General features: G+C 41.4%; 1 protein-coding gene across 1 annotated transcript in view; it reads left to right on the top strand.

Annotated features, from left to right (window-relative positions):
- The window catches only part of Nek11 (NIMA related kinase 11), a 216,581-nt gene that overhangs the window by 48,246 nt on the left and 146,691 nt on the right, over positions 1-21,644 (top strand). Inside the window, exons 3-4 of the mRNA XM_026789947.1 lie at positions 7,418-7,583; positions 20,941-21,059. Of these exons, the coding sequence (XP_026645748.1) occupies positions 7,418-7,583; positions 20,941-21,059 (285 nt within the window). The remainder of the gene's footprint in view (positions 1-7,417; positions 7,584-20,940; positions 21,060-21,644) is intronic.

Raw genomic sequence — 21,644 nt, 5'->3', positions numbered from 1 at the left:
GCATGAACTGGCTCTTTAGAGCCCACTCCCTATGGTGGGATACCTTGCTCAGCCTAGATGTAGTGGGGAGGGCCTTGGTCCTGCCTCAAAGTGATGTGCTAGACTTGGTTGACTCCCCATGGGAAGCCTCATCCTCTCTGAACAGTGAATGGGGTGGGGTAGGGGGATGATAGGGCGAGCAGGAGGAAGAAAGGGAGAGGGAACTGTGGTTGGTCTGTAAAATAAGGTTGTTTTAAAAATAAAAAATAAAAAAGATTTAATTGTTAAAAAAGCAAATGTGAGCCGGGCGATGGTAGCGCACACCTTTAATCCCAGCACTCGGGAGGCAGAGGCAGGTGGATCTCTGTGAGTTCGAGACCAGCCTGGTCTACAGAGCTAGTTCCAGGACAGGCTCCAAAGCCGCAGAGAAACCCTATCTCGAAAAACCAAAAACCAAAAAAAAAAAAAGCAAATGTGATGTCATGTTTAAGGCACATGAAGATAACCCATTAAGGGATTCTGTCTTAAAATAAAGATACTTTTTTGTGACTCTCAAAGGAAAGAAAAATATCAGCAATAAAATTCTATCTGTATTGGTCTCCTTACTCTGTAATTTTCACTTTTTATGTGTCTTTAGATTTTGACTTTTCTGTTTTTTAAATCAATGTACTAGCGAAAAATGATGCATCTCTGCCATTTTATTTCGTGTCTTTATACTTAATAAAGTTATATGTCATATTAAAGGAGATGAGAAACCATTAAAACAGGATGTTAATACTATCATGATGCTTCTAGTTATAAAGTAAGAGAGCAACACTGTGGCCTTAAGTCCTTTAGAAGAGTCTAAGTTTTAAGAAATTAAGAAAAGAAATTAAGTCAAGTGAGTTAAGCCTCTGGCAGTTCCACTCCAGGTCTAGCAGCGACTTGTGGTCACTGCAAGGTCTGCTGTGGTACTTAGCTGCATCCATCAGGGCTTCTAGGTGTAGGTCAGAGCTGGAAGCCTGCTTAGTTTGGATGGTAAAGGCAATAGATAGCTCACAGCTGTTGGCATGGGGAGCCAGGTAGAGGTCACAACACTACCACAGATGTTGTCCAACACCTGCCTCAGTATGAGGAAAGCCCTACCCCACCAACTCTTCATATGACTCAGCCCCATGTTAAGATCTTAGGTGGGCACAACTGATTTATCAAAGCATGGGCTACCTCCCCACCAGTGTCGAAAATGATGTGTGTGTGTGTGTGTGTGTGTGTGTGTGTGTGTGGTGCGGGGCACCTGTCTGTGTTTGTCATGTCATCTGGAGAAGGTTGGGTTCTCAGCCCAGGAATCTGTCTCAATGTAAGGAAGGTGTCTGATGCTGGGCTGCTGAAATGGCAGGTAGGTGATGTGGGATTCCCCTCTGCATGCTGTGAATACTATTGGTTAATAAAGAAACTCTCTTTGGCCTGTGATAGGGTAGAGTAGAGCTAGGTGGGGAAGACTGAACTGAATGTTGGGAGAAAGAAGATGGAGTCAGAGGGAAGCCATGTAGCCCCCAAGAGACAGATGCTGGAACTTTACCCAGTAAGCCACAGCCTCATGGCAATACACAGATTAACAGAGATGGATTAATTCAAGATATGAGTTAGCCAGAAATATGCTTAAGCTATTAGCCAAACAGTATCGCAAATAATATGGTTTCTATGATTATTTTGGGGCCAAGCATCCAGGCACAAACAAGCGGGCTCTCATAACAGGTATGTGCTGCAGAGATGGCAACGGGCAAATGGAGGTCTTCCTGTCTAAGAAAGGCATGAAGAATACCTACCACCTTGCTAGATGGATGGGAAAGGGCTATCTTACTCTTCTTTGCTAAACACTGGATATTTCTCAAAAGCAAACAAAAATCCAAACTTTGTTTCATTAAGGTTAAAATCTATTTCCTGTGATTTTGTCCTAAACAGGAACCATAGTTGCTTACCACATTGCCTTCTTAGTCTTGAAGTCAGATAGATACTCTTTACTCTAACATCTAGACGTTTTTCTCAATTTGCGGTTTTAAAAGCGTATATTTATGCTCTATCCATGCACACATTTCTATTTATTTTTTGCCTTCCCCAGTGCACACAGGGAAGGGACCAGAACCACACAGTGTTCATGTGCTGCCACATCTTGTAAGCATTTACCACTGTGTCCAGCATGGATGTTGGTGGCTAAATCACAAAGGAAATGATCCTAGTTTTTTTAAGCTTGCTAGAAAGCTGTCTAGTTGCCCTGACTCTTTGAGACATTGCTGTCATTGGAGGCTATTCCCATCTCCAGTGTTCAGGCAAGGCTCACACAGGATCCCGGACCTTTCTTTTATTATTATTATTAAAAATTTTCACCTCCTACCCTCCTCCCATTTCCCTCCCCCCATTTTGCCTCTCCCTCCCTCTCCAGTCCAAAGAGCAGTCAGGGTTCCCTGCCCTGTGGGAAGTCCAAGGTCCTCCCCCCTCCATCCAGATCTAGGAAGGTGAGCATCCAAACAGACTAGGTTCCCACAAAGCCAGTACATGCAGTAGAATCAAAACCCAGTGCCATTGTCCTTGGCTTCTCAGTCAGCCCTCCTTGTCAGCTATGTTCAGAGAGTCTGGTTTGATCACATGCTCCATCAGTCCCAGTCCAGCTGGTCTTGGTGAGTTCCCATTAGATAAGCCCCACCGCCACAGTGGGTGGGCACACCCCTCAAGGTCCTGACTTCCTTGCTCATGTTCTCTCTCCTTCTGCTCCTCATGTGGACCTCGGGAGCTCAGTCCAGTGCTCCAATGTGGGTCTCTGTCTCTATCTTCATCCATCGCCAGATGAAGGTTCTTTGATAATATGCAAGATATTCATCAGTGTGGCTAGAGCAGGAAAATATGTATCTTAATTAAGGGAGCCATTTTAGGGTTGTCAAGAAACTGGACTCTAGTGGGGTTCCCAGGTGTCCAAGGAGATGTCCCCAGCTTGTTCCGTGAGCAGCTGAGGAGAGGGCGCCTGAATTGAAGACCTTTCTTTATCTGGACACAGAAAATGTGGGTTTCTGTGCTGTGCTCTGCTCACCTAGGGAAGCATGCAAGCCTTCTGCTCTGAACCCTCTGGAATTCCCACGTATAGCTCCCTCCCTGGGCCTAGCCTTCAGCATCTCAAAGCTGCTTTCAAGGGCTCAGAAGCACTTTGTTTCCTATCTGTTTCCTGACCCTTGCACTGGCTAGGGACAGTGCTCACCCTCTGGCTAAGAGTTCCTCCAGAGTCTTGTATTTTAGGCTTGTCTTATCTCCTGGAGACCAATGGGCCAGAAGTCTGAGTTACAGTTTTGTAGTGTTCTCTTGGTCATGAGGCAGTGTCTGCTTCTGACTGAACATGGAGGTCATGAGAGAACACACAGACATTTGGTGGGGAATAATGCAGGGTTAATCTCTTGAATATGTTATCTGTCTGTCTCATTTATGGAAACAGTGGACTGATTTCAAGGGAAACAAATTGCTGACAGTTATCCCAAATTTCAAAAATCCCTTTATGAAGTTTGTCAGTTTACTACAAACTCTAGAAAGCAGCATGCCACTCAGGCGGGAGAAGAGGCCGTTTGCAAAAATGAGATGGGTCTCCAGGGACAGCTCTCTTCTCTGCTGTCACAGAGTTCCTCCCAAACAGTCAGGGCTTTGATAAAATAAGTATCTGTCGTGTTATTTAGGAAGGGATGGCGGGCTGAGAGCCACTGAGCAAGTGATAAGTTGCCCTTGACTTGGCAAACTTCCACGCGTCTTCAGTGGATATGGTTCTCACATTGATCTGCCATGAAAGTTCCCTCTGTTGACCCAGTGACACAGTTCTAGGCAAGGAAGGAAGAATGTGTCTGTGTCCCCTAGTGATGATGTGGTATATACCACCTGTCATAATAGTCCCAGCCTCATCTGCTAAGCTAGGGGCAAATACAGTCTTATGCTTTGTCATTGGGTGGTCAGGTAGGGCCTGGGCAAAATCCCATGGAAAATCTCAAGTAGCTAGTGCTTGCCTGAAAATTAAGTGTGTTCAGTCTTTTTATAGTACATGTTCCTTTGCAGTAAGAGAACACTGCAAGTCTGTGTAAGGCTTTTATATTGGCATGCTTAACCACTGTGACTTTTACCGCTGCAAACCAGCTGGGGCATGCAGATTACTGAAAGCACTATGAAGATGTCTTTAAACGGCCTGCTGCTGCTGTATACCCTTCAGAAGCTAGAGAAGAAAATGTGTCTTCATATGTCATTTTTGTTTCTTTGGGGCCTATTAGCGGTCTGTCTGAGCCACCATTTCTAAAAACAGGACTATCCCCACTTTCTGACAAAGTCTTAATATAAGAGTTTTTTTTTTTTAATACAATGTTAGTTACCCACCATGCAGAGTCTACTTCATTATCAAGGAAGGGGTCTAATAGTCTCTTTAGCATCTAATGAAACTAGGGAAGAGAAGCAAATGTATAAATGATTTTTAAAATTACAATACACAGAAAGACTCCTGTAAAATGGAGGAGGAGGCCAAAGCCTGCACATCTCTTGGAGAGGGCCCACACCTGCCACAGTCCATGTGTTCTTTGTGGGAACTGACAGTTCTTTCTTGGTTTTCTTTGGAGATGGGATGAGTTTAAAATTAATAGACTATGGAAAGCCTTTAAACTGAACATGCTAACATGCTTGCATTTAAGAAAATTATATTCTCAGTGATGTTCATCTCAGCATTGAAGTGTTTTCTTTCTTTTGGAGAAGAAAAATATGACTTTTTTTTAAATTGGTCCAGCAGAAAAGTCAAATGTTAATCCGCTAACACCAGAGGGTGAAGTCATTTTTCAAGTTTTCATATTTACATTCTCAACTTGCAGGACAAAGTTTCTGACTTAGAATTTTTATTTCTTGTGTGTGTCCATCAGTGCAGGTGTGTAAGGAGGCCATAGGTTGAACAAGACATGTCTTATTCAATCACTTCTCTACCTTCCTTTCTGAGATATGGAATTCACTGATTGGCTAGACTGACTGACTAGCAAGCCCATGGATCCCTTCGTCTGCCACACTCAGATTATACCTGATATTTGGGGGTCCAAACTCAGGTCCTCATGCTTGTGCAGCTGATGCTGAAGCATCTCCCTGCCCCCTTCATTTATAGTGCCACTAAAAACATAACCCACAGAGTGTCACTCGGCTGTACACACTAGGGTACTGACTGCAATCGCAAACCTTCTGACTCCAGGTCTGGCTGAGTATTAAGGTCTAGCGTTGCCCAAGACAATTGCTGTTCTTTTACAGTAATACAGCTGGAAGGAAAGGCTTGTCCAAGTGAATGAAAAGCTTGGAGCACTCCTCAGAGACTGGGAAGAGCCCTCTTATTCGGTGTAATCAAAGCTGGTATTTGCCTGGGTAGAAGAAACAATTAGTAAATTGGAACGACATCCATTGGAAGAAAAATTTATTATGTATTGCCAAAATCTAAAATCCTTTGGTTAGTTTCTCTTTTATCTTTTTTCATAGAGCACACCCATGTATATCTAGTCTTCCAGGTTTATCTTTTACTGGCTAGACTGAGAACTTAGAAATCTGAGTTCAGACAATAGTTTTACAAGTTTGCTTCATTAGGAACTGACCTAAGGTTGGGTGTGGTGGCACGCACCTTTAATCCCAGCACTTGGGAGTCAGAGACAGATCTCTGTGAGTTTGAGGCTAGCCTGGTCTACAAGAGCTAGTTCAAGGAGAGGCTCCAAAACTAGAGAAACCCTGTATCAAAAAAAGGAAAGAAAGAAAGAAAGAAAGAAAGAAAGAAAGAAAGAGAAAAGAACTGGCCTGTCAGCTGGGCTGTGGTAGAACAGGCCTTAAATCCCAGCACAGTGGCAGAAATGGACCTGGAATGAGACCCAGGGATTTGGATAAGCATCTCCCAATCAGAGGGAAGACAGAAGTTCATGGGCATACCAGACTACTAGCTTCGGGCACTCCATATGGCAAGGACAGAGTGAACACCTGCTCAACATGACTGGGGTCTGCCGGATAGTCTATGAGTCAGTTACAGTCTTTAATTAAGCATTTCTACTAATATGCCCAAGAAGTAACTCTTAACAGTTTTTGCAAAGTGTTTTCTAGCAGGAGTTCTACAGAACAGCCTTAATGAGCAGCCAGGCTCCTTGGCAATCAGCAGCATCTGTCTGCACAGTGTAATTGGCATGCTAAAGCACTGTCCCTGGGAGAGCTAGTGTACAGTGTATAATTGCTTGGCTCATCAGACTATTTTCTTTTCTTGGATAGGGAAAGGTAGTGTTTTGGTCCACTCTTCATAGTGCTATCACAAATTTTTAAATTAATGATTTGGAGATTTAATGAAATCTTCCATTTATCCAGGATAGAAATTCTTTTTTTTTAATTTTTATTGAGCTCTACATTTTTCTCTGCTCATCTCCCTGCCTCTCCCCTCCCCTTCAACCCTCTCCCAAGGTCCCCATGCTCCCAATTTACTCAGGAGACCTTGTCCTTTTCTATTTCCCATGTAGATTAGATCCATGTATGTCTGTTTTAGACTCCTCATTGCTGTCTAGGTTCTCTGGGATTGTGATTTGTAGGCTGGTTTTCTTTGCTTTATGTTTAAAAACCACTTATGAGTGAGTACATATGATAATTGTCTTTCTGTGTCTGGGTTACCTCACTCAAAATGATATTTTCTAGCTCCATCCATTTTCCTGCAAAATTCAAGATATCATTATATTTTTCTGCTGTGTAGTACTCCATTGTGTAAATGTACCACATTTCCTAATCCATTCTTCAGTCAAGAGGCATTTAGGGTGTTTCCAGGGTCTGGCTATGACAAACAATGCTACTATGAACATCGTTGAGCACACATACTTGTGGCATGATTGAGCATCCTTTGGCTACATACTCAAAACTGTATTGCTGGGTCTTGAGGAAGGTTGTTTACTAATTTTCTGAGAAATTTCTACACTGATATCCAAAGGGGCTGTACCAGCTTGCACTCCCACTAGCAATGCAGGAGTGTTCCCTTTACCCTACATCCTCTCCCAGGATAGAAATTCTTACTATCTCCATCAGTGTTTTCAGTTAAAACTTTGTCTTCTTAAATCCTGCTAGCAATAAAACATGGTGCACCAAGGACAGTTAGGTTAGAATAAATAAATATCACACATTCTGACTGACATTCACCTGTAGAGGGTATAGGTGTGGAAGTCAGAGACTTCGGGACACCATGGTACTGACCAGGATAGGAAGCAGGCCTAGGGCATCAGCATCCTAGCAGGCAGAACTAGACATCTGAGCAGCCGATCACCTGGCCACAGTGAGGGGACTCTGTACTATTTGCTCAGATGTGTTAAATGTACTTCTCAACTCTTAATGTCTTTCTTCACTTTTCTTTTCTCTGTTCTTTCTTTCTTTCTTCCTTTCTTTTTTTTTCTTTTTTTGACTGCAGAAAGGTACTCAAGGAAATCTCTGTTGGAGAATTAAACCCAAATGAAACTGTTCAGGCCAGTGTGGAAGCCCAGCTCCTTTCCAAGCTAAATCATCCAGCCATTGTCAAGTTCCATGCAAGCTTCGTGGAGCAGGATAATTTCTGCATTATCACAGAATACTGTGAGGTGAGACTCTCCTCTCTTAGAAATACTTGTAAAAATCTGTTGCATGGTAAAAAAAAAATTTATATAAAGAGATATCTTAGAAGTTTTATTATCATACAGCAAATTGAATTCTAAAGGCCTAGTGTCTCATGTCTTGTGGCTAAGAATAATCTACTCTAAGTAATTGACAAATGTTGTGGAATAGAATAATTGTTTAACTATATAAAGGTGTGTTGATTTTGTTTATGTCACATTTGTTTAGCTATGTAAAGATGCATAGCTGTTTCACCTTGCCTGCCTACGGCACCTGACAGGTCTAATTGGTCTCATAAAAAGCTGAATGGCCAATAGTTAGACAGAGGAGGGATAGGTGGTACTGGTGGGCAGAAAGAGAAGGGAGCCAGCCAGCCAGTGGCCAGCCAGCTAGGGTTGAGACAGACAAACACGGAGGAAGCAGGGATGCAGAATAAACAGTTCAAAATGAGGTAAACGAGCCTTGGGGCAGGACACAGGTTCTTAGAAATGGGTTAATTTAAGTTAAAAAAAATTCTAGCTAGAAATAAGCCTAAGCTAAGGTGAAGCATTCAGTATTAATAATAATTCTCTGTGTCATGATTGGGGAGTGATTTTACATATATAGGGGGCAGGTTGCCCAAACCTCCTATGATAGTATCATGAATGCTTAGCTGGACATCTAGACTCTTAACCAAGGCTTGGATACAGTGGAGGCATAGCTCACTGAAGATCTGATACATCTCATTTCTCCTAGAGAAGTCTTTCCTATTTGTTGACTTGTGAACTGGGGCATAGCATTTGCAGTTTTCTCCGCTGCTCTCTGTTCTCTTAAGTACATCTTTGTGCTTTACTGAGTCTGAAATGAACATGAAGTTTAGAAAGATGAGAGAGGAGAAGACGGACAATATGAATTGTGGATCTTTGTGTTTACAACTCAGAGGTTAGGCGTAGGGTGGGTGACTGGGGTTGTGTCAGGCAGAGCATAAAAGAAGATGCCATGCTTAAAATTATGCTCAGGTGCTCTTTGAGCTAGGCTAGCCAAATACTTCTTAGGAGGATTTGAAACCGTGGAAAATGGAATTAGTCAGCTCATCACTTGGGTGGCCCTGGAACCCTAGAGAAATTATGTTGGGAAGAAAGAAGTGTCTTTTTGGAACAGAAGACAAGCAGGCTTGGCTCTGAGAATTTGGACAAGCAGATGGAAGCTGAGGGTGCCCTGTGTTTGAGCGGCAGAAGGAAGAGTAGAGACTGTACCCAAACCACCATGCTGCTTCCCCATTTGCTGGTGCAACCACTAAGAAACCAGTAATCACATTCCTCTGAATGAACTTGGAGTAATCTAAACCTTGGCCTTTCACTTTAAATCACTCTCCTGGTTTGCTCCTTCTCTGCTTTGAGGATGGAGGGAGGGAGAGGTAGAAATATAGACAGACAGACAGACAGACAGACACACACACACACACACACACACACACACACACACACACAGGGGTGGTAGTGATGAACACCAGTTACTTAGATATATAACTTCTTTACCTAATAGGTTGTTAAAAAAATCAGTAAGATGAAGAGGAGTATAGGGTGGTAGCAGTGAATAATTGAATAGCCACTCTGGAAAATGTGTTTCTAATGTAGCTCTCTTATAATCTACCTGTTATTATTTAAGACTTTTTCTTCTTTAGCTTTTTTAGTTGCTAAAATTTCAGAAAAAACAATTGGCTATTACTACATAAGATGATGATCTTTCCCCACTGCTGATTTTGGCGCATTCATTTGTTTGTAAGATGTTATATTGTCTCTGTAATTCAGGCTGTTCCTAAATTCACTCTGTCGTCATAGATGGCCTTGAACTCCTGATCCCCCTGCTTCCATCTCTCAAGACATGAGATTGTAGGTATTGGTCACCACACCTAGGGGCACACGAAGTTTTTCTAAAGACACTTCTCCTCCTCTTAAAACACCTTTGACTGAAGTCAGCAGTGCTCCGTAGAAGGCTCTGGGAAACTGAAGTGGCCTGTGCTTGTGCCTTCTGCCACGGTCACCTCTAGTCACGCTGGCTTTTTGTCTTTGAAATTAAGGAATTTGATATAAGCAAAATTTATGTTTAATTTTAATTAACTTAAAATGAATTGGCCTGTGCAGCTAGTGGCTGCCATGGGTGATAGATGACATGGTCTAACTTTCTTTTCCCATGCTAATTTTGGTTTTTTTTTTTTCTAAAATTGACTGTAATTTTGAGCTTTCAGACAGGTTGTGAGACTATTTGCATCTCCCACATCTCCTTTCCTCAGACTTCCCAGTTTTCTTGTTTGCTTCCCACGTTTGCATGATTATTTCTTTTGTCCATGTATACACACTCTACCTAGCTCTTTCCTGAACTACTTGAGAATAAACATGTTGTAGTTTGCATCTTGAACTGCTTGCACATCTCCCAGAAACCCATGTAATATAGAGGCTTAGCTGCCAGCATCTTTATTGGAAAGTGACAGAAACTCTAGAAAGTGGGACCTTAGGAGAAGGTGAGGCCATTGGCATCATTCCTTTCAAGATGGTGTCAGAATGCAAGCCTCCTTCTCACTCTTCCCCCCCAGCTGCTAGGACATGGGTAGCTTCTCTCGGCCACACGTGTCCCACTATAATAATCTGTCTCATTGGCCCCCACAGCAATAGAGGCAACTGACTGCTGACTGGAACCTCAGAAACCGGGAGTTAAAATAAATCTTTCCTGCTTTTGAGTTGATTTTCTCAGGGATTGTGCGATAGCTGTCATAGCCACACGTTGGGGTCCAGCCTCGACGGGTTCATATGGACTAGAAATGTTAGGCAAGAGGAACAGAGATATAAAAGAAACACAGAGACATAGGATAGTACTGGGAGGGCAAGCAGGGAATATGCAATCCTGAATATGCCCGTATTGATTTTCCGTATGCTTATATACCAAAATCCAAAAATGGGGAAGGAGGCAAAAGACTGTTTTAATATGATACAAAGGACAAACAGAACAATTACTTGCTTACTTGAGACATCAAGTCACTATTTTCTGAGTTAAGCCTTCTTATGTTTTAGGTAGGACATGTAGCTACTACACCTTAGATCAAGTATACCATGGGCAGCCACTTCCTGGGTCAAACCTCCTTTCTTAAAAATGAAGGAGCAGGAATAGGCTTGAATTCTCTGACCTTTGGTCAAGGTGGAGCGGCTCTACCTCTACAGGCCATCTTAATATCCAAAACACCAAGCAAAAACACCCTAGGTCAGGATATCTTGTTTGTAGCTACACCTTAAGTCAGAATTCTTGCCAATAACTTTGAAAGAGCAAGAGTAGGCTTAAGATTTCTGACCTTCAGTCAAGGTGGAGTGGACCCACTTCTATGGGTTCCCCCACACAGCAACAGAAAGCTAACAAAGACTAAGTTCCAGCCCTAATCTTGTCCAAATAGCTACTGTATTTTCATTTATTTATTTATTTATTTATTTATTTATTTATTTATTTATTTTTGGTTTTTCGAGACAGGGTTTCTCTGTGGCTTTGGAGCCTGTCCTAGAACTCGCTCTGTAGACCAGACTGTTCTTTTGTTTATTATAGACTTGTTTTTAATGTTGTGGTAAGTATAAAATATTATAAGACAGGAAATTTTAAATAATATCATTGCAATGAGTAACATTTTATTTTTACTTTTAATGGTCTCTGTGTTTGTATGTGTTGTTTGTGTATGTGTTGTGTCTGGATGTGTGTTGTGTGTGTGTGTGTGCAGCCCTATGCCCATTTGTGTGCCTGTGCCCACTGGCACTAGAAGAGGTTATCAGATGCCATGGAGCATACATTTCAGGTAGTTATGGACCACCAGACTTGAATGATATACCTATGTTGCTTAAAGGCTAAAGCTTCATATTAGAATATCTAAGGTAAAGGACCTTCTCTTTCATAGCAACTGGTAAAGTCATAAGAACTCAAGAAATTAGCACTGAACCAATGTGAGTATGTAAGTCACTGTAATTCTCCAGCAGAATCTCACATCTGCAGCACCAACCCCACTTAGTAACTTGGTGGAAATACAGCGTCCTGGCCAGAAGCCCAGCTATACTGAATCAGACTTTGTGGGGGTGGGGTTCAACCATCTGTGTTTTGACAAGCTCACCAGGTGAGTCTGAAACAAACTGAAGTTTGAGAGCCGCCCATCTAACTCACAATCTATATTCAAATTTGCTCATTTGTTCCAATTATGTCCCTAGAAAGGGCATTTCTCTAAAAACGGCTTTTGTTGTGCAGGATCCAATGCAGAATCATCTGCGTTAATTTTTAAATGATGGTTGGTTTCCATGGACCGAGCTGCTCTCCTGGGAAGGAATGTTGCCATGGTGATGGCTGCCAGCTGCACTACACAGCTGCTGGGCGTCCAGGGGTCTATGGATCCTCTTCTCAGACTCCTGAGAAATGATGTGTGCATGTTTCTTGTTAACAGAGATATTTCTCATCTTCAGATGCAAATTCACTCTTAGCTTGCTCAGGCCTGATGTTATCTTTTTCTTAATTGAGGTAAAGTTATTGATATAGGAAATGGCAGATAACTAAAACTAAACCTTGGCCTCATAAAAAAGGTTATCACCATTTCAGTAGCTGATCTCTCTATGTCCATGTTTCCTCTTGTGAAATTTAATTTGGGACCTTTCAAGTCTGTAATGTATTCATTCATCTCTGATATGTCTATATCTGCTGCTCAACCCACTGGGCACCTCAGATTATGTGTGTGAAAATACAAGCAGCCAGGGGCTGAGAAGATGACTGAATCAGTGAAGGGCCTGCTGTGCAAGAATTGAGAACCATAGTTTAGATCCCCAGAACGCATGTAAAATCTGAATACGGTGGCATGTATCTATAACCTTAACACAGGGGAGGTGTGGACAGGTGGATGCTCAGAGCTGGCCAGTGTAATCAGTGAGCTCCAGGCTCAGTGACACACTGTCTCAAAACATAGGGTGGAAGTGATAGAGGAAAAATGCCTTGCACATACATATGTACACACACATACACGCACACACACATGTACGTACATACATAAGCACATATATACATTACATATGCACTTAATAAATACATAAGCAAAACATCCATCAATTGGTATTGTTGTGGTGCTATAATCCCAGGATGAAGGATCAAAAACAGGAAGCTCACAGATTCAAGGCCAGTCTGAGCTGCAGAACCAGGTACTGCCTGATAGTTCCAAAGCCACCAAAGCAGCAGAACTCTGGACCCTGTGTCTTCTGTTCCCCTCCACACAAGAAGGAAATGGAGCTATGTGCCCTCTCCTTCCTGTCCTTCCTCCACAGTCTCATAGCTCTCGTCTTAGCCATTACTTTTCTTTTGTCTTCTATAACATAGAAGATAGCCCCACATCTTCAGGTTCTATCCAGGTTCCTCTTCTCTCACAACCAGAGGCTTCCTTTCATAAGGAAGGCTCTCCTCTTACATGTATAGTGAGAATGCAAGGAGGAATAGGGGGAGTCATTGGCTGGAAGCCATTTGCACCCCCATATCTCTAACTGGTGAAGTATTTTTCTTTTGCATGAAACTCAGTGTAATTATATGAATCATCTCAGACTCCAACACCTGAGAGTTGTTCTCATTCATTTTACAAATCACACCTTGGGTCTAGATATTGAACCACAAAGAAGTTAGCATAAAGCATTCAGACCTTCCTTCCTTCCTTCCTTCCTTCCTTCCTTCCTTCCTTCCTTCCTTCCTTCCTTCCTTCCTTTCTCTTCTTTTTCCTTCTTTTTTTGTTTGTTTTTCAGGACAGTGTTTCTCTGTGTAACAGTCCTGACTGTCCTGGTACTTGCTTTACAGACCAGGCTGGTCTCGAACTCACAGAGATCCACCTGCCTCTGCCTCCCATGTGCTGGGATTAAAGGCGTGCGCCACCACCACCTGGCTTCAGACATTTCTTTTTTAAACATTTCCTTTAGTTTGTGCCAGTCATACAAAGTAATGGGTTTCATTGGGACATATTCATGAGCACTTGCAATGTCCTGTGCTTGCATTCATTCCCACCCCTCCCCCTCTCAGCAAAGCGTGGTGAGAATCAGCTTGCTCGGCTTCTGCTTTGCTGATGGGAACAACTTCAGCGTCTATGCCAGTGTTGTGGCAGAATGATCAGTCCAGCCCTGGGCTGTGCATTAGACTCACCCAGGAGGACTTTCTGAATTGCCTGGGCCTGAGTCCCTCCTCTGCAAACCTCACTTACTTGGCCAGACTATTACAACCTGACAACAGGATTTTTTGAAAGCTTGCTGAGAGATATTAACGGACAAGCAGGATTAGAACAGGGCCAGGGGAGTGAGGAGAACAGTTAGTATGATAATAGATGATAGAGTAATAAAAAAATAGTCAGTGTTTAAAGACTAGTGAACCAGATGAGGCCCAGAGCTGAGACCTGTGGAGTCTGGCCCTGCCTGTGGGTGTAGCTGTGTGTCATCGAGATCACCCAGCTCCTGCTCCTTGTTCCCTGAACAGCAGCTGCAGTCCAGCTCTCCACAGTTATCTCCATGGAAAGAAAAAATATGGCCCCTAAGCCACACGAGCTCCCTGTCACCATGGTAGTTTCAGTCCTCATGCTTACGGATCAATCAGTACTCTGTATTAGTTGCTGTCTCGCTCTGAGCTTTCCAGGAACCATTCCTGAGCCCCAACTCCGTGACATGTGTAGTTCTCAGATACATTTGGGGTAACAGAGATGACGTTTTTCCATTGCTGGGGACTGAGCCCCAGGCCTTGCACTTCCTGGGAAATCCCTCTACTCCTGAGCCAAATTCCCAGGCCCATGACAATAATGAATCTGTCTGGCATGTCAAATGAGACTTTTCTGTCACTGGCTAAAATATATGGTTCACTTCCTGGCTGCAGAGACCTGAAAAAAAATCACACAGAAACTGTATTAATTACAACACTGTTGGACCTATTAGCTCAGGTTTCTTATTAACTAACTCTTACATCTTAAATTAACCCATTTCTATTAATCTGTGTATTGCCACAAGGTTGTGGCCTACCTGTAAGGGTCCATGGAGGTGACTTTGACCCTTTAACATAAAATTTTAAAAAAAGTCCCTGGCATATTTGAAGTGTTTATTCACAATAAAATGTCTCTAGTTTTTCTTAAGAGATTTGAGTAATCTGTACCGGGAAAAGAGAAATGAAGATTCTGTCCCAAAAATTAAGTGCTACCACAAATTTTCATTTAAAACTGTAATGTAATAATTGACAACTGAAATGAATTTCAGTTTAAAAAATTATTGTATAAACTTAGCAAAATTTAACATTGTAAGGATAGCTTTAGTTAGCCTATGACTAAGTGTTAAAATAGAATAATTGACATTTTATCAAATAGTTTGTTTAAAACAATAACCCCATCTATGCTTTATAGAATATGAGCATTATTTTATATTGAAATAAAAAAACCAAATTCTGCTACTTTATTGTCTCAGTAGGAAGGGTGTGCTAACTTTATCAGACCTTATAGACAAAAAGAATTCCCATTAAGTCCCAGAGATGTCATTTGTGTTATTAATCATAGCATGTCATAAGAGTGGAGGAGTCCAGTAACTACTTAAAAACTAGACTGTCTTATTTTGCTTTAAGAAGCACAATGTGGCTTGATATTTTCCCATATTTGGTGTACACAATTGCAGCGAGCTTTCAGAATGCCACAGTTCAGTGACAGATGATACCATTCCTTGCTTCCTACATCTATCACTGGCTGTTATCATTATTAAATAATTCTTATTCAACCATGCTTTTACCAAAGACACCATTTGTCTTTGGGATTGTCTAAGCTTCTGGGTGGAATGTTTTCATGATGGGTAAGTTTTAAGCCTGTGACCCAGTCATGGTACTGCCTAGTTTCTCAAACTGTTGCCATGGAAACACTCTAGAGGTACCTGGGATACATGTTGAAAACACATTCTCAGACGGGGTGATGAATTGGTGGGTAAAACACCGACCATGCCCGGGTGAGGACTTGAGTTTGCATTCACAGCACCCATGTAAATGCCAGGTGGCTGCGGTAGCCTGCCTGTAAGTCCGGTGTTCAGAAATCAGATCCCTGGAGCAAGTTTGTAGTCTGACTATTGGCGAACTTGGGGTTCAATTCAGAGGTCTTATCTCAGTGAGAAAGTGGCAGCAGTAAAGGAAGACTTATTTTTTTGAGACAGGGTTTCTCTGTAGCTTTGCAGCCTGTTCTAGAACTAGCTTTTATAGACCAGGCTGGCCTCAAACTCACAGAGATCCACCTGCCTCTGCTTCCTGAGTACTGGGATGAAAGGCGTGCACCACCACTGCCCGGCCTTAAAGGAAGACTCTTGAAGTCATCTTGGAACTTCACATGGCTACACATACATATATACACATAACCCCAACATGTGTCCACATACCTATTAACACACACAAGCCACACATACAAAAATAAAACATACATTATTGGGTCTTATCCTGCTCTACAAAGTCAGATGGAACATTTTAAACAAGCAACTTGAATGATTCTGTTATATGCTTAACTTTGAAGAGTATTAGACAAATGTTTCTTTATTGAAGATATGATGGGTTCAAAGGAACAATATTATGAGATACTAACTCAATGAACTAATAAAGAACAGACTTCATTTTAAAGTGGAGAAGTAGATCAGAAGGATGCTCCATGCTCCTCCTAGCCTTGAAGAGATTCTTTTGTCCTGTCTGTTCTTTGAACACTTACATTTTACTTGGTTGGGCTCTGAGAACGTTCTTTTTGATCTTTTGAAGTAGTTGACAGCCTTAAAAGTGGGTTGGGGATTTGAACTTGTTGCTCGCAATCAAAGATGGTGTTTAGACCACTGTGGTTGAGTTCTTTTCACTCCTTCAAGGTTTCGGGGTTTCAAAGTCTGTCTGATATTGGCAAACTGGGATGGGGTGTGAAGGGACACCATGATCTACCAAGTGATAGTTGGGGTTATAGATTTTCAAGACCTAAGAAGTTCACATCGAGGCTTTTTGTGTGACTTTGAGAGGCAACATTAGTGACAGAGGGCATCTTTCTGACTGTAGGATCAAGGAAGGGCAAATTAATATTAGCTCAAGTTCAAGCGCATTCTCTTTTTTTCTTTTTTTAGTTGATTTTTATTGAGCTCTACATTCTCTTTTCATTTAAGTTTGTTTTAGCGAGAAAAGTCATCCTCAAACATTTCTCAAAGGCAAAGTTGAGAAAAACTTAGAGTATGTAATAAGAACATGAGACATTTTATGAAATGAATTGGATTTTACTTAGATGGAAAGTTTAAAAAAAGAAGTAAATTCTTCCTACATTGCTGAGTTGAAATCAGATGGTTTCACAGACGTTGTCTTCCTTTCTTTGTGGTACAAAAGCATAAGTGTTGTCTTAATCTGTGAATGGTTTGCCTACCTCATCCACATTCGCAGGAGATAATACACAGAGAGCTTATCAAAGAACATGGCAAATGCAAAACAATAGGGTTTGTTTTTTTTTCCTCAGAGAGAAATTTAGGAAAATAAAAATCAAGGCATGGGGGGTAACATTTTGTTTGTTTGTTTTTTTGAGACATAGTTTCTCTTTGTAGCCCTAGCTGTCCTGGAACCCACTGAGATCTGCCTGTCTCTGCCTCCCGAATGCTGTGACTAAAGGTGTATATCACCACTGCCTGGCAACTTAATGGAGGGTAATTTAAGACCATGACCTTGGGTTTAGTTTTTTGGTGTAATATCTTCATGCTGACTGCACAGTCTCTTGGTTAAGTCTGTAGTAAGAACTGATAACATTCTTTCTTATGATTCAACTCAGAGAAGGAAGGGATGTTTGCAAAGCTCCTTCTAGAATTTCACTTTCAGGCCTATTATTTCAGGGCTTGTTTTTCCAATTTATTCCTCAATAATACAAATATATCTTGTATAGACACAAGAAAGCATACATTGAATATTATGCAGAAAATGGGCATGTAAATTCTGCCGTTTAAGAAGTGTGAATGGGGTCTGGGGTTGCACCTTTGTGATAAAGGGTTTGCCTAGTATTTGAGAGGTTCTGGGTTTACTGGTGATAGAGGGTTTAAAGAGAGAGGTAGAAGAGTATCAGTCAGTATCACTACAGGAAACACAATTCTGCTCATTCTCCAAGAAGACAGTGCAGACACCATGTGTATACAGAGCTTCATATTCAATTGACATGGTTTTATAATGACAATATTTAGACAGATTTTTCTTTGGGCTGCCAATCCACAAAAAGCAAGGTAGAGACTTATTATTAATTATGGAAGCTCAGTCTTAGTTTAGGCTTGTCCCTAACTAGTTCTTATAACCTATATTAACCTATATCTTTTACATGGTTTGGTTACCTTTACATCCTGATTCTTCTCTATCTGTGTGGAGACTCTGCTTTCTTTTTCCCTGAGACCTCTCTCTCCCTAGAAGTCCCAACTAATCTTTTCATGTCTAGCTACTGGCCAGTCATCTCTTTATTAAACCAATCACAGCAACACATCTTCACACAGTGTAAAGGAATATTCTGCATCAACAATAGGAACTTGTAGTTTGAGAATAAATTCCTAAAAAGAATGCTATTTTAATTCACAGATGAAGTTTTGAAATCTCAGTATTATTATAAGTGAGATAGATAATTATATATTTGAAAATTAAATTTATGATGACAGCTATACTTATGATTGTCCTAAAGTGCTAAATATTGGAAAGATATAAGAAACTAGGAGGCAGTTTCAATGATATTTCTTGTGTGTGTATGTGTGTGTATTCACTTGTGTGTCTGTGTGTGTGTAGTGTGCATGCCTGTGTTTGCAGTGTGCATGTCTGTGTGTATGCAATGTGTATGCCTGTGCACAGTGTACATTCCAGTATGTATACAGTATGCATGCCTATATGTATGTAGTGTACATGCCTGTGTGAACAGTGTGTATGCTTGTATGTATGCATTGTGCATGCTTCTCTCTCTCTCTCTCTCTCTCTCTCTCTCTCTCTTTCTCTCTCTCCATTTGTTTGGAGGCCAGAGGACAATCTGCTGTTCTTTAGAAGCCTTTACCTTGTTAACTTGGGACTCTTAATGACCTGAAACTCACCAATTAGGCTGGACTGGTTGGTGATCAAGCTCCAGGGACCCACCTGTCCCTACCACTCCAGCACTGGAGCTGTGATTACTTATCACCATCCCATGCTTCTTCATGTGCATTTTGGGAATCAAACTCGTGGCCTCAGGATTTCACAGCAAACAATTTACCAACTGAACTCTCACTCTCGCCTCTCATTTATATATTTTTAGGGTCCATCCATCTGTCCATCTTTCCCTTGCTCCCTCCCTCTCCAGGAGGTGAAACACTGTTTTCTGACATTAGAAATGTTTACTATGGTCAGAGTTTGAGTCGCTGGATGGGAATATAAAACTGTATATAATAGAGACCGTGTAGTAGACATGGGTTGCCTTTTGTCTGAAGGACTTTCTCATCCACTCTTTAGGAAGCCACAATGATCCACTGTCAAAAATATTATTACTGCACAACTTGTGTGCTGACCCAGAACTCTGAGGCTTGCCATGGTTGGAAAGTGAGTGCTGGAGAAGGACATGGGAACTGGGTTCTCTCTCTTTTTATTGCCAAGAGTTAAATATTAATTCACTTCATTTTTTAATTCCAAGAAGCTTTGATCCCCTTGGCCTAGAAAATCCAGCAAGGAAGACGATTTCATCAAGCCTGCTTGTGAATGTGTGATATGCTTTTGACTTCTTATTTCTTGATTTGGAAAGAGAAAATGCTAAGCAAATATTTACACATTGCACTGAAAGGAAATTAAACACTGCATTACAAGCAGTTTGTCAGTTGACCACATGTTGTTTGATTACAAGTAATCTCTCCCAGTTGCCTCATTGGCTAGAAATACCTTTGCTCTGCTGCTGAGGAGGACTTCCATAGTCTGTGTATGGCTTCATTTTCCTATTACCGTTTGCATGCTCCATGGACCTGTGCCTCTCGTCCCACAAAGAACATTTTTCTTTGCCTTTTCTTCTAAGGACATATATCAAACAAGCTTTAATCTTTCAATGTTTTAATATAGCCGGGCGGTGGTGGCGCATGCCCTTAATCCCAGCACTCGGGAGGCAGAGGCAGGCGGATCTCTGTGAGTTCGAGACTACAAGAGCTAGTTCCAGGACAGGCTCCAAAGCCACAGAGAAACCCTGTCTCGAAAAACCAAAAAAAAAATGTTTTAATATAAAACTTTTGAGGTGTATGGTTTCTCTAAGAGAATCTAACACTTTATGTTTTGTTTTCTATGGTAATTAAAATATATTAAGACATATTATCATCAGAGTCACATCAGACACTGCTAGGAAAATCGAGACATTCATGATTGTCAGTTTCTGGTCTTAATTTTAATCACTGTTATTTCATCAGCACTTGAATGACCGAATGTTCCACTGTTGTGTGGAGAGCCATGCACTTACCACCAGCCCTTGTATTCCTGAGGGGTGTGCTGGGGTTTAATAGAGAAGAGGAAACTCACTCACTCCAAGACACTGTCTGTCTGTCCATGACAGAGTCAAAATAATCTGGAGCTGCAAGTTGGCTCAGTGAGGAGAAGCACTTACGCCACATATCTGATGGCTTAAAAGAATCTTCTCTTGAAATTGTCCTCTGACCTCCAGCTGTACCACACATACACCCCATTTATGCACACATTAACAATACAACAAAATAAGTTAAAATTCTAAAGTGTCTCCCATGGCAACCAGCACTGATGCCCCATGCCAATGCCAATTTCATTTCTTGCAAACATCACTGTAATTCAATTAATATCTCTGATTTTAATTTTACTGTCTTCCATTTTTAACTTTCCCTCATGTTAGGGTTCTGTATGCAAAATTAGGGTACTAGGAATGTTATTCCTAGTCTTATATGAACACAGATTCAGGGTTCAGGGGATGTCATATGGATGTTACACCTGATACTATTTCTCTGTTATATGGTTTGTTTTTTCCTTGTTTGATGGCAAAGATAAAACCCGGTTAGATGGACATGAACTGGAGGAGTGATGGCAGATTTTGCTTGTTGACTGCTAACAGTAGGAATAGGAGCTCTGTTTGGATTTCTGTGGGAGTGACAACATTTTTAGGAGGACGGATCTCCTGGTTGATAGGAAGGAAGGGTCAGATGTACAGAGTGTTCAGTTTCCAGTTCTCCAGAAGGGCTGGCCCCTCCTGGGTCATCCATTTCAGTGTCCTCTTAGGTGACTTCTTCTTGGGCCTGCCTACCTTACATTGTTCACAGAACTTGATATTAAATTTTTATCTATAACAATATGAAAGATTATGTTATTTTGTTTCAGGGCCGAGATCTGGACTATAAAATTCAGGAATATAAAGAAGCTGGGAAAATCTTTCCTGAAAATCAGATTGTGGAATGGTTTATCCAGTTGTTGCTTGGAGTTGATTATATGCACGAGAGGTATGCTGACTTGCTTCTGGGCACAGGTATAGTTTTTAATGCTCGTGTCTGAACTTGAAAGGTGAATATTTTTCATTGATTTGAAAGCAAACAGGTTCAGAAGATGAATCACCACAGTCAAACATCTGTAGTATTTTATAATATGACATTTTTTTCTTGAGGAAACTGTTGATTAATTATTTACTCACATAATATTTTTTATATCAGTTGTGTGTATGTCAGTGCAGATGTGTGCATGCCACAGCTTTGGTATGGAGGAGAGCCTTTGGTAAGTCCTTACCTTTCCCCTTGTCTGCGATTGGATAGCTCATCTTCTCTGCTGAATATTCCAGGCCTATTGGCCTCTGAGTATCCTCTATTACCTCCCATCCTGTCAGGAGGGCTCAGTTTACAGATAGGAGTTTCTATATTCAGCTTTTTTTTATGTAGGTATTTGGGATTTGAACCCAGATCCTCATGTTTGTACAGTCAGCACTTTGTGTACTGAGCCATATCTCCTGCTTCTCTCTCTCTCTCTCTCTCTCTCTCTCTCTCTCTCTCTCTCTCTCTCTCTCCTCATTCTTCTTCTTCTTCTTCTTCTTCTTC

This window comes from Microtus ochrogaster, unplaced genomic scaffold (assembly GCF_000317375.1).
Source record: "Microtus ochrogaster isolate Prairie Vole_2 unplaced genomic scaffold, MicOch1.0 UNK33, whole genome shotgun sequence".
NCBI classification, from domain to species: Eukaryota; Metazoa; Chordata; class Mammalia; order Rodentia; family Cricetidae; genus Microtus; species Microtus ochrogaster.
Note: the sequence above shows the minus strand (reverse complement) of the source record. Positions and strands in the feature narration are given on the sequence as shown.